A 23,031-nucleotide genomic window follows, 5' to 3' on the forward strand; every position below is an offset into this window, starting at 1 on the left:
GGTTGATGACACAATAGCTAATGATATAATATTGTTCATACATTGAAAATGGTGGAAATATACTTAAATATTTCCTCCATACAGAACAATATGTGCTTAGATGCAGGGGGTAGGAGCCGGGGGGGGGAGGGGCACGTGCCCTACTTTTTTCCAAACTAGCAAATGTGCCCTACTGGCAAATAAATGTGCCCCTTTGATGAAGAACTGTCTTTTGGATATCTTAAGCCTTTGTTAATTTTAATATTTGATTTTAATTATTTATTATAAGTATGTACATGCTATTTTTAAAATGGCATCCCATATCTTTTTGTAGCACGGTTAACAATAAACAGTCTAAATAAATAGTATTGATAGCATACTAACACATGATATATATTAAAGTGATATGGCCGGTGTGGATCGGTTTATAGCATAACGAGTGGTGGTTGTGGAATGAGAAAGTGCCCCTCTGATGTTGTGCCCCCCCCCCCACGTTTTGGAAGCTGTGTATCGTAGTACTGTAAATTTTTCTTTCTCCTTTGTCTGAAACATTACCCTGTGATCAATGCCGTTCCTTTTAATAACTATACATGAAAAGCTTTGTGTTCTAGCATAGTCAAGGACCACCAGGAACCCCCCCCCCTCGCCACACTCACAGACAAACCCCGTGTGGAAGTCTCCTCCCCAAAATAAAAACATCGAGACAAATCAAACACAGCAAGAAACCAAACACAAGCATAAATAACACAAACTATTTGAGTGAACAGAAACCTTTATTGTCCCATCTTCTTTTTTTCTTCAGCAACTTCACAAAGTAGCCATCTTTGCGAGAAAACATATTTACAAACATCTTTAACACTTCGACAAGAAATATGAGGTAACTAAAAGTCCAAAAACGAAAAAAGAGAAAAGAAATATATATATAGATAAACAAACCTTATTGCTCAATGCTCTTTGAGCAGGACATCAACATACCCCCAGGTGTACTGGTCTGCTCATTGCGTAAGGTTCATATCATATCAACCTTAACGTTGATATCAGTGTAAAAATGGCAAGAAATTTGCCTTTCAACAGCTGCCTATGAATAATTATACCTTAACAAAATCCCCCAACACGAATGTATCAAGGTAAAAAATGGAAGTATGAAAAAAAAAACATTTTACAACAGAAAGAACCAGTACATAAATAATAACTTTATTTTTTTTAAATATTTTTTTTTTTTTAAATTTTACTAAGAAGTTCCTCACGTATTTAGAAAAGGGATTAACAGCTACCCATTGATCTGGTCGTGTCTGTCTTCATCAATCAAATTCAGTCGAACGTTATTCAATATGAATATTCTTATAACTTGACAAAAATCGTTTAGAATTGTAACGGTCTGGACACTGAATTTAGGAAGAAAAAAAAGAGCTAATAATGATGATAATCATTGATTGGAACAGTGATGTGCGGCGATTATATTATGCCTAATGCATAACAATAATTTTCAAGAGACCGACTTATATGACACGTTATCTGAACTAAATGGGTGTAAAACCATTATTTATCACTCCCTGTATCTTATGTCTTATTTGTTCTGTATTCTGTTTTATTGACTTAGCGCTCTGTTTATCGTACAAGTATACATTTTATGGTTCTTGCCGTACATATTTCTTATCATTCGTACCTTTTTTTTTTCATCGTCACTTTTATCGCAATGTTTTTATACCATTGTCGATAGCCTACCGGTATTTATTACTCATGCAATATCACTTTTTATATGTGTTTCATCGTTTTGCGTTTCAATTTTATGTCTGTTTTAGAGCTCTTGTGTTTTGAACAATTTCCATTGTACTTTTATACATGTGGCTGAATAAACCATCTATCTATCTATCTATCTAAACATATGTTATATGAATGATGCAATGATGAATGTTGCATTATTAAAAAAGATACAGTGTTGAGGACGTCCTTTTCTTAACCTGACGTTATAAAGCTACGAAATGTTTACAAGGTTGACAGCAAATAATAAATTAAGGAGATCATAAAACTAAAAGAAAACAGGAGTCTTCTTAAATACGGGTGAGGAGCTAATTGCTGTGTTAAGCATCAGGCTTTGAGGCCACTGTGACGTCACCAGTGGCGTTTGATACATTCAATAAACTTTTAATAGATCAATAAAAACTTCACTTGACAACTTTCCCACGATAACAACTTAACCACGTAGTAGAACAAATGTTGCGAGAATTATGCGATGAGGGGAGAGCTGATATAAGTAATCGACTAATAGTATATAATTTCGAAAAGCCGGGTATATATTGCATTTGTGTTATTTCATATACGCCCAACCAATTAAACTGATAAAGCAGAATGGAACCTTTTATTTTCGTTTGTATATAGAACTGCTCGTCTCAGCATGTTTTGAACACTGACCAGAGGCAGTAACCCCCCATATAATATTCAATTTCCAATACATCTGTTTGCACGGTGTTAAACGTTACTGTTTAACATAACCTACACATGAATGTATATCATCCTATCGTATTTCTCAAATATTCAAATCAAGAAATTTAGAATCAATTGACAATGTATCGAAGACTGTTTCTTCAGTTTGAATTTAACTCATTGATCAGATATGCATCGTTTAGATTCGTTACATTTATCGATACTAAATAAATGAAGAGTTTTCTTGATACATGAAGATATATTTATTTTCTCAATAATCAGCACATTTTTAAATCTTGATTTAAATTGTCTAAATTTGACTCTCATACCACCTGGACGGATGTTTGCATGTTCCAAAAGATTTGCAAAAGATTTTTTTTTTTTTTTTTGGAGAGGGGGGGGGGGGTTGAAACTGTAAGTTGGCACACTAGAATATGCAGACATACAAACAGGACAATTTGAATAGTGACGCTGTGTTCTTCATGGAACGCTGTAAGGGTCACCTAATATGATGAGCAAGTGTATGTGTATATGTCTGGGTTTACTGACATGTGACAGAAGTAAACATGCAGTATTTGGTCTGCACACAATAAATGGGATATTACATAACAGTTTCTAACATGTACATATCTTGTACAGCATCATCATGTGCGGTTGCCAACGTTGACGCTGTAAAAATTGTTTTACAGTTTTCACTGAATATTTTCAAGTCCGTCAACTGCCTTCAAGTTTGTCAACTGTATACATGCATAGATGCAACGGACATCATCAATATGCTAAATGTGACAGCAGCCAAATGCATGTTCACATGAGAAACAAATGCTCACAGTGAACACACTTGGTTCACTGTGAACATCGTCGTACTTGGTGAGACTTTTGAGGTTCCATATTTGTCTTTATTACAAGTGATCAAGTTAGAAGAAATATAAGGACGCTAACAGTAACCAGTGATAAGTTAAACTAAGAAACGCCCATTGTAGGCAGCAGAGTATAAAATGGCACTTAAGGGCCACCTTAAGAACAAAGCACAAGAATATATGAGAACAGGACAGTTTGCATGTATATGAAAAGCATGTAATAAGAGGAGTGTGTATGCTGTGGTTAAAGAGCATCCTCTGTGTACATATAACCCATTTTAGCAGGTGATGTTTCGGAGTGTAAGCCACACGAGCTCCGTACTACACATAGATATGCGTGCGGTTGTCCAGCCTACAAGAACGCTGACTTTCGACTTATGTTATAGTGTGTGACGAACGCTGAATATAGAAAATCCTAATACAGATAATAAATTTGCTAAGGATACGGGTGACTAGGCTTATTAGTCCAGACGTTTCGATAAAAGACTAGACCCAACTGACTAATCATCAGATCATGCATGATGGGAAATTAAATATAATCAAAATGAAATCTCTCTGAAATTTAGAGTAAGCGTATTTTGTAATTTTTTTCAGCTACCTAATAGACTGATTATCCAGACTTATTAAACAGCAAGCACTGACGTCATTATTCCTTAAATTAACTTCATGGACACATCATTGATTCATTGGTTATAGAAAAGAAAGAATAATGTCTCAAAGTGACATCTTTATACTTTGTAGTTTTCATAGTTTGAACTATGTATAACAGTGTAAGCTATCGCGGAGTGAAAAGAATTCGAGAACGAAACAGGTTGAATGATTCATTTACTCTCGAAGTTTCCCCCGTTTTATCCCCATGTACCTCTTAAATTTGGCAAGAGCGGCAAAAGTATTGCCTATAAGTATAAATGTAAGTTCAAGAGAAATACTTGTGGTTGACATAATCAATTAACTTTTTCAGTTTCTAAGCTAAAATCATGCCCCCCCCCCCTCACGTCTTCCCTTCACTGTAACAAAATGTTCCTGCAAAATGGGGTACAACGAAAAATCCCCCTCCCCTCTCTTAGGTCTCTTTCATTTGTATGAAGTAAAAAAAAAACAATCCCTTGAAAGGTTCGTTGTTATGACGTATTATATAGACTTATAAATATGATTTCTCTCACATTACCTTCAGCAATAGTTTATTAGGCTAACAACAAAGAAACGATTTTTCAACATTAAAACTCTTGAGGGTTGCCCACCGATGTAACATATTCGTTTACCTCGATACTATTGGGGGAAATAAACGATTGAATTCTTCGGAAAGGATCAAAGGGTTATTTTAATGGAATAATTACTTCGAACGATCAAAGGTCCCAGACTTATCCTTTGCCCAAATTTGGAAGACGTTTGTTTAATCTGAAGAACTCGGCAGGTTCATATTCCAGTCATATTTTCGGTTTTTATTTCTCTCATCTTTCCTTCGAGAAATTATATATCAGGCTAGATGTAATTGAATGTATAATATGGATTTAAATGTTTTTTTCAAGATAATGTTCAATTGCATGTTAATTGAGGTTGTAACATACTGTTAAGGATGCGCCATGATATTTTAAACTAATAAAAACAATAAAATGTCTATGATCATTCGAATTTAGTTTTTTTCTCCAAGAAATGACAGATGGAATTTCCAATTTAAATTTGTCTCTTAAATCAACTACTCATTGAAATTACGTTTGTCTGTAGACTGAGATATGACTCTTAAGGGATTTATGCTTTGACTCCATCCCATGACGTCATCGACTGAAAAACAATATTTTGCATTTTAAAAGCTGCAGGAATCAAGTTTTGCCTCAGCTTCAAGAGTTGTTTTGAAAGTTTTATACACAAAGGTGGCAGTATCATACAATATATCATGTATTTACGATAGAAATTTTGCAAACTAGATAAAAAAAATTAAACACATTTTTAGCGGTTTTTTACAGTATGTTACTAGTTATTTCTGCAATAAAACTATAACACAACTGGTAAGAAAGCCTCCCCCCCCAAAAAAAAGAAAGAAAAACAGTTCAAAATGTTCATATTTTGGACAATTGTTCTCGCTATCATATAGGGTATGTGTTTGGGTCAGTTTGGTTGGCCCAAAATCACGAGGGTAATATAATCTAAGGGCCAATCTTATTATGCCTTGTTTCTGTTAAACTGAGGATCTTATAGCCTTGAAAGAGAAATATGAGAAAAGATAATAATTAACAAAGTTAGCGTGTAAATAACATTGTACATATACCGCTTTTAAATAAATAGGCAAAAGGACAAGGTGATTTATCGAATGAACTTATCTTTCCTATGTCATTGTCACTAGTAACCATGGCATCTTAGAGCAACAGACCAAGGATTGATTATTTTAGGATCGTCATCAGAAAAAACCGCATTGCCATCAATGTTGACAAAAGATAATGTATGCAAATGTGGATTGTGACGTATGAAGTACGTTCTTCGACGTCACATCAACGATCCAGATACGAAATTGATCATAATACGTTAGTTGTGATGACACCGTTTAATATCGCTAAACATAGCGATATTCTCATCAGGATGTAAAACATTAGACGTTTCGGTTATACCGTTTCCCAAGCCACGATTACCGGTTTCAGTTCCATCGGTTTGTTATACACCGTCATCACCATGACTGGAACTTTCCAAGGGTTAGAAACTCCCCGGTCGTGTTATGTAACACATACACAACACCATATACAGGCGCGTATCCAGGATTTTCTAACCCGGGGGGCGCGAATTACTATCTAAGCGGAGCGCCACCATCGGTTGGCGCGCAGCGTACAAGAAAATTTCTGGTTTTGATACCCCACCAGATCACCGGAAACGGCACTTCTCGGGCTTGAAATGACCAACCAGATGTACACTTTTGGCCTAAGAACCAAGTATTTCCTAATAGTTTTTTTTTCCATCCATAACCTTTTTGAAGATTGTCAACCCGGCACACGTCATGTTCGACCTGATCGCATGTCCTGTGGGTCTTTGCTTTTGTAGGTGATTCTACGTCGCGGCCCACAATACCCGTCAGCCCCACTTTTCAAGGTTTTAAGCCCCAAATTTGTTCAGAATTTGAAAATTCACATTTCTCGTGAATAAACTCACTTCAAAACATACCAATAATGTTGTACAAAATTTCATCTATGGACAACCAATATAGAAAAACTACCTTCAACCCCTAACAGACCGGTCAAAATTGCACGAGTAGAGGGAAGTGTGATGCAGAATGTTGGTCAGAAATTTTCGAAAATTCAGACACAGTTAATTTCTTGGTGTACAAATATTAAACCACTTATAACGGCTATTATAAAACTTGGTTGAACAAAATGAAAAAATAGCAGATATTTCCGAAACCGAACACTACACACATAGGCGTAGGAGGCGCGGCGGCAGTGGCGGAGCTAGGGGTATTGGTCAGGAGGGGCGAGAATGGTCTGTAGGGGCGCTTTCGACACTATCTAAGCGGAGCGCCACCACTGGTTGGCGCGTAGCGCACAGACAAATTTTGAGTAAAGATACTCCCTAGATCGCCGGAAATGACCCTTTCAGGGCCTGGCTAATTTGCAGATAAACGAAGAATAGGGTGTCATCGCCAAATTACACCAACAAAATGTGACAAATGTCAATAAGTAGATGAGAGTGCAATAAAAAAGTCAATAATCTAGAATAAGTAAAAAGTGATAAAGAGCTGAAAAAGGCGCCAGCAGTCCATTTGAGTCCGTCACGGGGCGCATCCGCCCCCTGACCGTATGGACGCTCCGCCACTGCGCGGCGGGGGTGCAGCCCCTAATTCGCCATTACTAATGTAAAAGAGAGTTTTGACATAATTGGACCTCCATGCTTTTTATACATCTACATGAGACATGTCGTTGTTTACATTAGCATCCCGCGGTATACTGCGCAATTTGAACGGACCGTACGGTACATGATGGCATGCGATGAAATAACCGATGCTTGCTTACATGATATTGACATTGACACGTTGAACGCGCGCCTCGCGCGCGAAAATTTTTGGTTAATTTTTCAGGCAAGTCGGACAGTTATGAGGATTTTCATCCTTGAACGCCATTTTCATGCTCACTGATATGACGTGATATCTGCTGTTTGCGTTACAAATTCGAACAGGCGCGTAGCGAGGAATTTGCCAAGGGAGGGGCGAAACCTGTAGGCAAATTATCTAAGCGTAGCGCCACCATAGGTTGGCGCGAAGCGTACAAGAAAATTTTGGCCGAAAATGCCTCCCAGATCGCTGGAAATGGCACTAACCAGGACCATTTGTTAGCGCGAAGCGTACAAGCAAATTTTGGCCGAAAATGTCTCCCAGATCGCTGGAAATGACACTTTCCAGGCCTTGTAAGTTGCATCTAAGCACTTTCTATTTTGAAATTACTTAGCGATATCATTTAAAAAAATGCTGAATGGGGGGGGGGGCGGTCGCCCCCATCCCAAAATGCGTCATGTTCCCCGACGACACGGTCGAGTTCGAGACCAGCCACAGTTGGTTTCATAGCACAATTCTACACACGCGTTATGATAGACCATATATAGTATATATATAGATCATTAGTGAGACAGGAAAATGGAAACGTCAAAAAAATGGAGTTGTCGGTGTAAGGGGTAGGGTGAGGCACACTTTTACGAAATCATTGATCCGTCACTGGCTACCCTTCAGCGCTGTAATGATGTCACTGTTCCTCTTTCTCTTCCCGGTGTCCTCGCGTTTTTCTTTTACTCCCTCCTTTTCTCCTTCTTCTCTCTTTCTTCTTTTTCTTTTCCCTTCCTTCCTCTCCTCCTCCTCTTTTCCCCCTCTTTTTTCCTTTTTTCTTCTCTTTTTTTTTCTCTCCTCTTTTTCTTACCCGGGGGGCGCGCGCCCCCAACGCCCCCCCCCTGGATACGCACCTGATATAGGGTAGCTTCAGCACTTATCACCAACACAAGTTGACGGGATCGTCACGGGTAGCAGACTACACCATCGTCCCGGCTCGGTTCATCTTCTTCATTTTCATTCGTCGATTTTGAAACCATATCTTAACCTGTCTTTCTGTCAGGTTCAATAACCTGGCTATTTCTACCCTGCGGTCTCGAGTTAAATACATGTTAAAGAGAAATTCTTTTTCCAGTTCGAGGGTTTGGTATTTTGTATATGGACATCTTTTCTTCCGACCTGATGTTGCAGAGAGCCAAGATGGAGCTTCGTTCTTTGATTTTTCGTCATCTGTAGAGAACAATAGCAGGAGGAGGATAAACAGTAACGAATATAATAATACAAAGAACAATAGGAACCTGGGCAGGATATACAGTAAAGACTATAATAATAATACAAAGAACAATAGGAAGAGAAGGATATACAGTAACGACTAACATAATACAAAGAATGTTATATACTTTATCATTTCGACTTTATAAAATGCCAAATAGCGTGTTCTATTAATAGAATAATGAAATATGTAATTCACTTCCTGCACTCTGTACATGAAGCGAAGGTTCCTCTAAAATATGTACATTTAATACCTTACCAAAGCAATAAATGATCGGGTACAAAATACAAATGCTATCTCGAACCATGTTATCAGTTTTATTACAAGTCACAGTATCTATAGATGCTATAACCTTAAGTTATCTCAGGGAAAAAATCGGTGCTGTTTAATACTAAAATTTGCATAAAACGAAGGTCATTGCTGTAACTGTTCAATTAAGTTTTATATTTAAACTATGAAGTACTCTTGTCCAAATTATTGAATTTCCAAAATGCTTTTTACATGTACATGTACGTATATATGGTAATAATATAGCGTGGTAAGTTGTCTGGGTGAAACAATATAATTTAATCCATTCCTCGGATTCCTCGCTCATTTAACTTCCACAGGGTGACCAAAATTCAGGAGGTGACTGTTTCTTCATCCGACCAATTGATGCTCTGAAAGTTTAGCAGAATTATCAATCAACGAATCAAGCGTATTATAGTGTCATGTTTATCTGGCAAAATTGACAAATGTTGGCTTTTATTGGCAACTACAGAAAGAAAACAAATACTGATCACGTGACGACGCGATGCTTGTAGGAATAGTGCAAGGGAGGCGTCTGACATGGACGAACCTTGTCATGATTTAATCATTTAACTAAATATAAGTATACTGTTACGTTATTCGTCTTAGATATAAAATAAGATGAGAAATTGGTAATTGTCCTCAATCAATTAACGGTCATAACCCTACACGCAAAGCATACTGATTAATTACTGAGACAAATTTGCTATGTTTTAAAGGAACGGATTCTTCTCATGGGGAACTATAAACATCTCTTAATGGGTTTTAACTCAACGAGTGAACATCTATTACATTTGCGTTTACTGAATTGTTATTTCTTTAAGATACACGTTCACAATAAGTAAAACCTATGACTAGGAGAAATAGTCGTTAACTATTATGCATTATGTTGCAGAAAAAATACAAATTTTCTTTAGCGAAAAGTGTAACAGTGCCCTCTATTTTCAAAAGTATTTCTTCTCCGAGAAACAGATTGATAAATTTTCAAGCTTGACTAGAAATGCCCCACCAAATCCAAATCAAATAATATTCACTTTCTCACAAAGCTGAGTAGAAATCCTCTGAGCTTATTTATGAAAGAAGTCTAAAAATTATGAATATTTGTGACCAGTTTTAACTGTTGTAACATATTTTTTTTGGACGAAGAACATGGTACCGTATGTTCTAACGTAGGGCTTTGAGTATGTCAACTGCCTTGTAGGTCGGGGTAAACTCAAGTTACCTGCTTTACCTGGAAAACCTGATTACCTATAAGGATCAAAATATAGGTAAGAACAGCTAAAGAAAAAACACTGGACCTTAATTTAATGCAAAATATTAATCAAATCAATTTCCAACATTGGCATCATAGATGTTTATCATTTTTTGTTGTAGAGTTTATCATTAATTATAAATAAATAAATAAATAAATAATTCTGTTACGTCGTATAAAGTGAATTGACATATACGGTAAACATGTTCGTTGCCCCCCCCCCATTGGGGAGGGAGGGTGGAATTAAAATTCAATATACGGATAGTACGGATAAGTGAATGGGGATCATGAAAGAGTGGAAGGGGTGAGGAGGAGGGGGCTCTTCATAAATGCATATTAGTGAAATACCCATGTTTTGAAAATACTTTCTATTTCTTTTTTGTCCATTTTCTTTTGTTACGAAGCTTTTAACGTTACACATAGGCCTATATACACATATATATAGATTTATAGAAGAAAATTTCGTCGAGTCTATCCCCCTCAAAAATGTGGCTGTCAATTGGTCATTTTCACCAAATTCATCATGTTTAGGCAAACCGACACTTTTTGCGTGTCCAATATTTATTTTGAACCCAAGAACCCGTAAAGGCTGATATAAACAAACCGGTGTCAAACAAAGAGGATAAACCGCACTGTGAACTCAGTATACCTCATAGTGCGAGTGAACTTGCTATATACCATATTTTACCGAACACCGAACTGATAAACCGTGCAGAACCATGGATATAATCCATACAACTTAATCTGTGGTACTTTTAGTGTCAAGTAATTGACCGTTTGGTTGCATAGACCTAGGGAAAGTTCACGAAATTTCGACTTAAAACACAGTACGTCATTTGCCTTGCAACTACTGATAAAAGCGCAACAGCATTCTAGAGAACGTACATAACCGAAGGAAATCTAAATTATCGTCCCTACCCACCCAACATCCCAACCCCCCTCCCCATCAACCATCTAGAAGAATCGAACCAAAGTAGGCTGTCTGCAGACCGCAAAACAAGTGATGATCATGCGCAGAAGGATGACAAACACTTTTTTTCATGTGCGATCAATGAGAGAGCTAGAGGAGGGGTGGGGGAGTGGGTGGGGCAGGAGCGGTTGGTGTAAATTGCTCTAGAAATGTGTGAATGTTTACCATATTATTGAATTGTTCGACATGCGTAAAATGATTTGAGTAAAAGTTGTTACTAGAGCTCTGAAATATTGGGTTCGTGTTTCGATCATTTTCTGACACAATTTTGGTATAACACTCATGATAACAACGGAAAACTGAACAACTCGCTGTGATAATAGGTTGTCCTATTCTTACCCCGAATGTTTCAGATTCTTGCTCATATGTGACTGATAAGCACTGTTGAAATCAGTGGTCGGGTTTAATTGTCCTTACTTTCTTTGGAAAGATGCCCAGGCTCCCTCATTTGACAAGTGTCCACAACCCAGTACCCCTTATACATATAGGCTAGGATCCTAAGATCAGTCATAACACACAACCTGCGTCTCTCACACTTGGTGTGTATCATAAACGAGGATTTAAGGGCTCAGTTGTACTTTTCCATTCCGCTACAGCATTAAAAAATCGGCACTGTAAACAGATATCTTCCTCAAAATCAACCCCCCTTCCCCACCCCCCCCCCAAAAAAAATCATAATGTTAACACATTAGTGACGTTACTACACAAAGTTTCGCAAAGACATCGGTAACTTCACTCAAAATATTTTAAACCGTATCGGCGCGCGTTGCTTATTTCATTTGTAATGCCAATCAATGTACAGCTTTTGAACTTGGGTCTAACTTGGCAACAATTAATGTGACGTCATAATTTTTATTATTCTTAAGTTAAAGCATTTACTTACCTTACTACATTGTGTTCACTTTGCTTACAGTCAATGATTAAAAACTGTTTATTAATTTAAACATTTCAACCAATTCAATGTTTTTTAATTTATGTACTTAATATCTTCCATTCATTTAGCTATACACTTTACAACACCCACCCGAATGGCACCCCTTGACCGAAACTATATAACCCCTTCATATGGCAACGGATTAATTTAAAAATATACCTAAGTCGTTATAATAAAGATTACGGTAATTTTAGCAGGGCTTCTTAACTTATGACATGCCGGTACAATACAAAATGTCTTTATAGGATTTTTTTGCTTTTTCACTCTCCTATAGAAGAAATCATACATAGGCCTACCGGTCATCCTAACAACTCTCCATTTCCTATTTGCTTTTTTCATTCTGGCAGATTCTGGCAGATTGATTGGAACGTCTTCTAGTCATTCTCCAGTATTAAAGTCAAAAATATATATTCAATAACAACTTATCCCCCAAAGGCTGAATATGATAGTACAGCCTCATATATACACGCACGCACGCACACAGGCAGGGCAGTTTGTCCATATACACAGTCCATAATATACAGAATCCATATCTTGTGGTTTATTTGTCACCAAGTCGTCGGCTGTTAATTGACACTAAATCAATCAAAGAACGGCTATATATGACAATAAAAAGGGCCAATTTGGCATTAAAATTCATCAAATTTTCCCGTGTAGTCTGGAAACCCCCTTTTATTTTAGATAACAAAATCTCTGGCGCACTTCAACTGTACCGTGTTTATTATCCACTTTTATAGCTGGGCATAAAACATGCGATCTCTGCAGAAATATGAAAACGTTTTGTCAGGCCACTGATTCTCTCATTGTTATTGCTTGCACAATCTGTAATGATATTTACGCCAAAAATGCAATAAAACAACAAATAGTGACGAAATGGCGATAGTGACAAAAAACACCAAATCATCAACAACAAAAATTGATCTCTTCGAAGAAAGCAAGAAAGGAAAAGAAAAAGAAAGCAAAATGACAATAATTGTTTCTGAAAGTTTTCACTTAAGTTTTAATAATATGAATTATAAAGGATAAACAATTGAATCTCACGGCATGTGGAAATCATATACTTGATATAAATAGGGGCAAAACGGGAAGACAATTAGAACTTCCATAGAACCGCCTTACATTGATTTGCAAACACAATTCGATTTATCAATTATTTCAATGATAATTCTGAGAACTATTATCTGTTTATTGGCTAATTAACCTTTCCCATGCAGTTGATATGAATAGTACGACAATCGACACTGGAAGTCAGTACACGCATGCCTAACTTTTGTACAAATACATTAGGACGAGAGCACGAGAGTATATACGAGAACTCAATAAGCTTGCAATATTTAGTCTATATAAAAGTGATTCCAAAACGCCTCGATTTTCAGGTACAAATTACATGACGGCGGGTAAGCGTAGAGGTAGCTGTGCTAGAAATATGAGTATCAGGGAATAGCAGCTCCCTGCCTGTACACACTCAATACAAGCATGGCACCATATGGTGTATAGGTATGTTCCCCAGCTTCAGTTTTATAATATGGCACACACACACACACACATACACGCATATATATATATATATATATATATATATATATATATATATATATATATATATATATATATATATATATATATATATATATATCATCACATAAAATAACAAATATATCGGTATAATTATCACGTTTGCATTGTAGTATTCTTCAGACAAAACAGGTGTGTTGATTCTGTATATTCACTATTGTGTTACTTTTTATCAGATAAACTCTCGTTAACTTATTTACCTCTGACATAAAACTCGACTACAACAACTGACTTATAACGTACACAACTATATACATATCAGTATCTTGTGTTACGAAGAGAACAATTCGGAATGATATTGGCATCACTTGAGTATCTCATGTTGGGTATCAGGGTTCCCCCAAATTGAACCACGATCAACTCTCTCCCCTTCTCCCCCCAAACCCCCGCCTTACCTTCATAATCGATTTTCAGAATGCATATTGGGTATCAGGGTTCCCCCAAATTGAACCACGACCCACTCTGCCCCTCCCCCCAACCCCCGCCTAAACTTCATAATCGATTTTCTGAATGCATGAAAACTATAGTCTTGAACTAATTATAGAAATATCTTGCCAATTTCCGTCAGCAAGTTCCCAAAAACTATAGACGTCTAGACAAACCCCCCCCCCCATTAAACGGAATAAAATAAATCGCGACCTAGTAATCAATAGTATATAATAATGTCAAGCGATTAATAATATGTTTCATTGTTTTAGAGCTGTAGACACGAAAGTACCCCAGCGACGAAAAATTGAAACTTTGATTATTTTGTAACTATTTTCTTACTTCATCATTATCCCTCATTTGGTAAACTAATCTAAAGGAGTGGGTTTGATTTACTACAATACTATTCTAATAGCTGCAGTGTATCAGCTTTAAACCTATAGCAAAGGTGAGGAACCGTTAACCAGTTAGATCCAATGCGTGTTACAATAATCCTTAACATGTGTTACAATTCCTTAACATGTGTTACAATTCCTTAACATATGTTACACTTACGATCAGTTCCTATACTGAGAAGGAATCACAAACAGAAGCCCCCAAACACACAAAGCTATGCATAACCTCTTGCAGTGTTTATTTCGTATACAAAACCGTAATTTTTCTTGAGTCACATGAGCATTGTGGTATCATATATATATCGACTTCGATGTGTGATTTCGTACGTAAGTAATCATTCCTACGATGTTGCGATGAGGATGTAATAAAGTTAAAACGATTGTTAAGTTTAGAGTTTTGTTTATGATTTTATATATGTTGGGATATGTTGTGAGGCTGATGAGATAAACCATGGGAATTCCCCCACGAAAGATGTCGCTCACAAGTTATACCTGGTCGCCAGCTGTGGAAAACGCACAATCAGTTCATCAGTAAAACATGCAGACAGTTATAACTTTTAATGGTTTGACATATGTTACCGTGTAATTAACAAACATGTCAGTTGTAACTGATAATCGGATCTTCACCCATTTCCAGTTTTAACTGATAAATCTATGAGTACCGAGTGACTATTTTGAATAGTACTGCATATCAGTCAAACTATACAAACCAAGCACAAAATGCTGTTTTTATGCAAGAATCCGAGATCAAATCTACTTCATAGGGACATTCAAGACATTCATATGAGATGCAAAGCAGTGTCATACATCAGAAAGATAATTTACATGTAAATAACAGATTACAAACTTCAACAGTTTATACTGGTGAAGTTCCCACATAAATGTGTGACAGGGCTTAAATTGTAAGCACAACAGATGCCGGATAATTCGAAATTAATTGAAATTGTCTTCATTTAATTGCGTCATTCTTCATAATATACAGGCGTTGAAACCTAACGACACGAGTCATTGAAATGCTTTTTGTGCCCAAAGTAATAGAACGTTTTCAATATTATAATAGGCATATATACATCTTGAATATATGTACATGTATATATATTGAATACAAACACAATATATATATTGAATACACACACACACATATATAAATATATATACATATTAATATATATATATATATTAATGTATATATATATGTGTGTGTATTCAATATATATATTGTAATAATAATAATAATAATAAGACTTATAATGCGCACACACCACTCAAAGAATGTTCATGGCGCAAATGACAATGAGAAATGATACAAATAATACAGAAAAATACAAAACAATGACAGAAGAGAAACTTAATGGTATAAGATCATATAAAAGCTTTCGTCATTAAGTGTGATTTTATGCTCTTCTTAAAGTTAGAGAGAGTAGATGTTTTTCTGATTTTTAAGGGAAGTTGGTTCCATAAGCGAGGGGCAGAAACAATAAATGACCTATCCCCCCAAGAATGTTTGGACTTAATTTCAGATAATAAAAATTGAGAGCTGGATCTTAGATTACGAGAGGGGACATACATATGTAATAAGTCAGAAATATACATTGGACCATGTCCTTTAAGTGATTTATAAACAATAAGGAGAATTTTATACATAATACGATATTTTACAGGTAGCCAGTGCAAGTGTTTTAAGACAGGGTGGATATGACAATGCTTATGAGAATGAGTTACAATACGTGCAGCTGAGTTTTGGATTAATTGGAGTCTGTGAATCTGTTCATGTGGAAGACCGAGGAGTAAGGAATTGCCCATATCCAACCTTGAAGTGATAAAAGAATGTACAATTTGTTCAGTTGCCTTATCATTTAAATAGTTTCGTAATTTGTAGATGCCTCTGAGATGAAATGCAGCAGAACTTGTTATTTTGGAAATGTGGCGTTTCATAGACATATTGGAATCAAAAATTACACCAAGATTACGCGCATGAGTGGAAGGGCGAACCTGAACATTACCAATTGATATGAATTACCAATTGATATTGATTGATATATTGTGTTTGTATTCAATATATATATGAATACACACACACATATATATATACATATTAATATATATATATATAGATGTATATATATATATATATGTATATATATATATATATATACATATACATATATATATTTATATTGACCATATATGTATATTTATCAGAAGCACGCCATGAATTATTTTATGTCCTATCATCTTTAGCATCTTGTCTTTATCCAATCAAATCCTTCCTCGTTATCCGGTATATGGCAAGGGTTATTGAAATACTTCGAAATTTATCGAAAATCCTAGAACATAAATGAAGAGGAGAGTCAGTAAAATGATCCATTTTTTATTTCGATTTGAATTCGTGGCTAAACGTTAAATCATCGTTAGACTATACAGATATGACAAGCTTATCATTTTATACGTCTTTCTGTTGTTCTGAGGAGAAAACAGATGGTGTGGATATTATGCACAGCATGTGGAACTATACAACTTGCATTAGCCTTTCTAATGTAATTTATATGTAAGTCGAAGGTAACTGGTAAATAGGACAAATATAAGCCTGCATAAACTAACATTAAAGCAGCTGAATGAGTATACGCTAAGACTACTGTCCAAGTGGATTCATGGAAGAAAATATAGTTTAGTTTTTCATGCGAACGTGATTTAGAAGAATATTTCGTCGCCGGGCCACAAATAGTTACATTCATATTGATCAGTTATCCAAGCTAGTTATTGACATGAACAACTTCCGTCCCGAATGGTATATACAAACGGAAGCTGTGGGGATTAGGTATATCTGGATTGGTGACGTAAGCGTATGTTTATTGCTAAAAGTGTAACTTGTGGTATCTTACACATGAATATAAGAACACCGGCGGTAAACCGTTATTGAGCTGTGAAATGAAAAATAAAGTATACCTGAAAAGATAAAACTTAAAATTAGTCCACCAAACTTGAACCAGAAACAATGAGATGAGGCAATAAGCTCAAAGGTTGAACAAAGAAAACAAATAATTAACAAATAAATAAAATAATGCGTAACATAAAATGTCAGAGACAGAAAATATTTCGCCTCGATCTCCCGATGTTACACACTGTCGGTTATGACTCTACCCTGGTGCGTATATATCCATGCCAATGGGACGGCTTTAAAATTGTGTTGGGTGTTTAGCGTTAAACGACAAATAAAAAAGATAAAATGATGCTTTATCTTGACGGTTGAATCGATTTATACCATTCGTGTTGCTCCCATAGGGCACGGGGCCTTATTAATTCGTCTTTATTTATCCAAATTTCTATAAATATTGTTGAGGCGCTGACCTTTTTTCGCTCCTTAATTTAAGGCGTTCACATACCATATATACAGATGTCGGTATCATATGTTTGATGTCTGTGCTACCTCGCCTGACGATACTTTGCCGATATATAGAAAAGCAAACTGTCTAAAGACAAATTAGTAACGCCATGGGGTGTTAGGAAGAGCCCAGACACCCAGTCGTGTCCATTATCCCCCCCCCCAACTCTCCTCACCCCCGCAACGACTAATTCACTCAATGTTATTTATAATTTAAATAATAGCCATAAATGATAAGACTAATTTCATTTTTTCTCAGTCCCGAACATTTTCTTACCCCTTCCCCCTCCGTAGCAAAAAAATTTAAAGAAGAAAAAGACAGATATTACTGTGGATAAGTTATGATTCAAAGCATTCTAAATTAATGTAAACTTGCATCTTGTCGGAAGTACCGTTTGTCATCAAGCTTAGAGTGCCCCCCCCCCCCCCCCCTTAGCATGAGGCAACAGGATTTCTTATCAACAGAGGCTCTTAACTTGACAGAGCATTTCTCATCAAGAAGATTAATACAAAATGTTGCAATTACAACGCGAGGTCAAAAATGCGAGATACTTACAAGAGATTACATTTTACAGACAGTTCCGAACAATTCATCTACCCTATTACTGCATATAATAATCAGAAACAACACATATAATCATTTTTAGCGATTCAACTTCAAGAAACACGTCGTGTATAGAATTCTGAAATGTCCTACGTAAACTCTGAATAAACTTTCAACTTCCGATAACTCGTGCCAAAAACAAAGAAGTATTAAAATAAAGGTTTTGTGGTAGTCCCCTAGATTCGTTAGTCATCATAAATTTGTTTACATGAAATAAGATTCTTGGAAAGCTTTACTTCCGTAAATTTTTTTTTAGAGAAACGTGCGTCGATGTATCCTCAAAAATGAAGATATTCACGGCTTGTTGAGCTATATCAAACAGATTAATTGGCTTTTGTCACGTAATCTTACATAATTAGAATATTTTACGTGGTTTGTCTCTCTCTCTCTCTATCGCTCTCCTCGTTATGTTTGCAATGTAGGAAGACAAAAGATAAAAAAAAAATGAGAATTTGGGATACCTCCTTCTCAAGCGAGACGTTGAGATACTACTTCAGGTTCGCTTACATCAATCGGAAAGAAAGACTATCAGCCAACCTTTTTCTGGGATTTCTGATCAAATTAATGAAACTTGGCGAATATTACTCAAATCAGGATTGAAAGTGGACAGAACTATCATGTCGATTGGAATTTTGTTTGTTATATCCCTAACGTCACAGCAAATAATGGTTACTGAGGGACATATCGAATACAAGTGAATACTATAGGCCTTTTGATGTCGTCACACCTTTTTTTCAACAATAATGTTAAGAATTTCTCATATCCTATCATAACTCGAAGTGGAACATTAGTCTAGAGATTTATAAGTTCCAGAAAATATCATTAGATTAAATATAAAAAAAAATTAGAAAAGGGTTTTCAAATGTAGATCCAGTGACTGTTTATGACTCGTTTTGTTAGATCAAAGAGAGGAAAGTGCATCTTCATTTTCTATATACATATATTTGGGAGGGGGGATATAAATATATATTAATATAAATATAAATAAATATATATATATATATATATATATTTATATATATATCCATGTATCAAAAAACTTAGATCTACACATATGTTGTGACTGATATTGCATTTATGGATTTTCTACAAACTCTCGCGACCTTAGTAACCTATTTTTGCAAAATATTCAGGCGCAGTTTTCTTATCTAGAGAACTAACTCATCAAGAAGCCAAGTTTGGGCATCGCCCTATACAGATTCCCCACGGAGTTCGAGTCCATAGTTCATTTTCGGCAAGTTTTGAATATTAAGTCAAGGTCATATTTGCCATTTTTTGAACGCCCTCTATTCCCTAATGGAATCTTGATGTAGACTCGAGTAACATTACGGGAACATAAATCATACGTTATATCGATATTTGCTTCTGATTGCCGCGCCAGAGACTTTTCTTTGATTCGAATTGAGAAGATATCCATCCTCCTGCAAGCAGACTGATTTGAATCGACTTGAAGAAACAGCTTCATAACCTTACCTCGATCGCGGCCTGTTTCCCCAGCCCCAGATATTCTATATATAATATTGTTTTAATTCTACTAAAATTGTGACTCCTATCCACGAGTTCAACGTTCCGAGGGAAAAGTTACTTTGGTTAGGAGAAAACTATCGAGGGATCTTGACTTAATTCTAAAATCTCAAAAAAAGAGAAAAAAATAGGAGAGGAAAAATATTACCCTACATTATTTCTTTCATAAGCCAATTTTCAAAAAAAGAACAGTTATGTTAAGAACTTGACGAAAGAGAAGTGAAGTATTAGAAAGTAGTTCACAGGACGATGAAATGTGAGGAATTGATGGAAAGTGAAGATGTCACTAGCCGTGCTCAGTTACAGTGTCTAAGATATTTCACATCTTATAATTTCGCAGTAAGAAATCAATAACCATGGCTGTAGGTCGAAGAACGCGACCTATTAAACTTGCTATCCTTTGACTTTTTGCTGAAAGGTTAGAACGTTGAACTCGGGATCGCTTTTCTCCATATAACCAGAAAAATAAGAAACAGGAAAAAATGAAAAAAAAATTGTTAATTTTACTGGACTTCCACAAATTATTTCTTTTAATAAAGTTGATAACAAAGTTGACTCTGTGTAGCCTTGAAGAAGAAACACAAAAACGATAGGAGGAAACAAGAGACATTTGAAGGAAAATATTAGACGCAGCATTGATGAGAGGAGTTCATTTTATAAATTTGATGTCAGCTGGTCTTGGGGAGGGAAGCTACACAGTTTACACAGAGAATATGTTCTGAATTTCTTTTATATCGCTAAAACACTGCAGATTGGTTAGAAAGGGATTTGTAGGCACGGAATTTACTTTGAAATATTGCTGTAGTGATCCTGATATAACCCTTTTTTTAAAATCCTACAAGCCAAATGTTGAAGCAGGTTCAATACTTGTTTATCTTCATTGTAAAACGCTGTGTTATAATCGTAGCATAGATTTAGCCGAGAACTTCCATCGTATAGTGTGTTCTATGTTGACAACATACCTACAGTGTGTTATCACATGTTTATTGTAAGCATGCATATAAGTTTCGTGCCATTAGTAACTGGTATAGGATAACAATTGTGTAAAATAGATGTTTATGTCCTATCTGTTTCATATGTGATCGTCGTTAATAATAGAGATTGTTTCAGTTGGTTTCAATGAAGACAAAATGCTTCATAATGATTACTATTAATTAATACCTATTTGTCTACTATTTTCTTTTGACTTAACTGTGACATCATACTGTGTTGTCATGGTCACTTTAACGTAGCATTGGCCTCATTTAGTTACTAAATTTACAACACTATCATGCTATTAATATTGGGGGGGGGGTGTATATAACGGCATTCGATCCTCCAACAATTATCACATGATAACGTCCCATCCCCAACCATCGTTCCCCCTTGTCTCTGATGTTTACCAAGTGGACAAAAAGCTTTCAGTCAATCTTCGCTTGGTATTCAAGCATTTGAAATATTGTTCAGTTTCCTGCCTCTCGATAGATTCCGACGAACCAGGTTTACAACGGCTTGGCACTTAACGGTAACATCAAACGATTCACACGGTTGTTAAGGTAACAGACTTTGGTGTACTTAGACGAACCACAATTGGTGAATTATTACGACTTAATGACCTTTATCGTGGCATGATATGTTTATCAACTTATTTACCGAACAGTTAGGTCCTGAAAGTGTGAACAGTAGAACACAGAACTAAAACTGTTAACGAGCGCTACGGTACATTACATAGTAGTAGTAGTATAGTAAAGTATAGTACAACAATTCTGTACACTAATACGGTACGTTACATAGTAATAATACGGTGCATTACATAGTAGAAGTATAGCAGTGGTAGTGTCAAGTAGTACAACGCTTCTGTACACTAATACGATACGTTACATGGTAGTAATGAGGTGCATTATGTACAAGTAGTATGGTAGTGGTGGTGTAAAGTAGCACAACGCTTCTGTACACTAATACGGTACGTTACATAGTAATAATACGGTGCATTACATAGTAGAAGTATAGCAATGGTAGTGTCAAGTAGTACAACGCTTCTGTACACTAATACGATACGTTACATGGTAGTAATGAGGTGTATTACGTAGAAGTTGTATGGTAGTGATAGTGTTAAGTAGTGCAAAGCTTCTGTACACTAATACGGTACGTTACATAGTACCGTAATAATACGGTGCATTACATAGTAGAAGTATAGCAGTGGTAGTGTAAAGTAGTAGAACGCTTCTGTATGCTAATACAATACGTTACATGGTAGTAATGAGGTGCATTATGTACAAGTAGTATGGTAGTGGTGGTGTAAAGTAGCACAACGCTTCTGTACACTAATACGGTACGTTACATAGTAATAATACGGTGCATTACATAGTAGAAGTATAGCAATGGTAGTGTCAAGTAGTACAACGCTTCTGTACACTAATACGGTACGTTACATAGTACCGTAATAATACGGTGCATTACATAGTAGAAGTATAGCAGTGGTAGTGTAAAGTAGTAGAACGCTTCTGTATGCTAATACAATACGTTACATGGTAGTAATGAGGTGCATTATGTACAAGTAGTATGGTAGTGGTGGTGTAAAGTAGCACAACGTTTCTGTACACTAATACGGTACGTTACATAGTAATAATACGGTGCATTACATAGTAGAAGTATAGCAATGGTAGTGTCAAGTAGTACAACGCTTCTGTACACTAATACGATACGTTACATGGTAGTAATGAGGTGTATTACGTAGAAGTTGTATGGTAGTGATAGTGTTAAGTAGTGCAAAGCTTCTGTACACTAATACGGTACGTTACATAGTACTAATACGGTGCATTACATAGTAGAAGTATAGCAGTGGTAGTGTAAAGTAGTAGAACGCTTCTGTATGCTAATACAATACGTTACATGGTAGTAATGAGGTGCATTATGTACAAGTAGTATGGTAGTGGTGGTGTAAAGTAGCACAACGCTTCTGTACACTAATACGGTACGTTACATAGTAATAATACGGTGCATTACATAGTAGTAGTATCAGGTAGTACAACGCTTCTGTACACTAATACGGTACGTTACATAGTAATACTACGGCACATTACTTAGTATAGTAGTGGTAGTGTAAGTAAAACAACGCTTCTGGTCTGAAATCCTATGCTCAATGAATATTTGG

General features: G+C 36.0%; 1 protein-coding gene across 1 annotated transcript in view; it reads right to left on the reverse strand.

The window, feature by feature from the left end:
- Positions 1 to 733: 733 nt before the first annotated feature.
- LOC139966289 (uncharacterized) overlaps positions 734 to 23,031 on the reverse strand; it is a 91,872-nt gene continuing 69,574 nt past the window's right edge. The window contains exons 3-4 of the mRNA XM_071969144.1: positions 8,193 to 8,505; positions 734 to 5,988 (exon numbers count right to left, since the gene is read on the reverse strand). Of these exons, the coding sequence (XP_071825245.1) occupies positions 8,255 to 8,505 (251 nt within the window). The 3' untranslated portion in view covers positions 734 to 5,988; positions 8,193 to 8,254. The remainder of the gene's footprint in view (positions 5,989 to 8,192; positions 8,506 to 23,031) is intronic.

This window comes from Apostichopus japonicus, chromosome 4, assembly GCF_037975245.1.
Source record: "Apostichopus japonicus isolate 1M-3 chromosome 4, ASM3797524v1, whole genome shotgun sequence".
NCBI classification, from domain to species: domain Eukaryota; kingdom Metazoa; phylum Echinodermata; class Holothuroidea; order Aspidochirotida; family Stichopodidae; genus Apostichopus; species Apostichopus japonicus.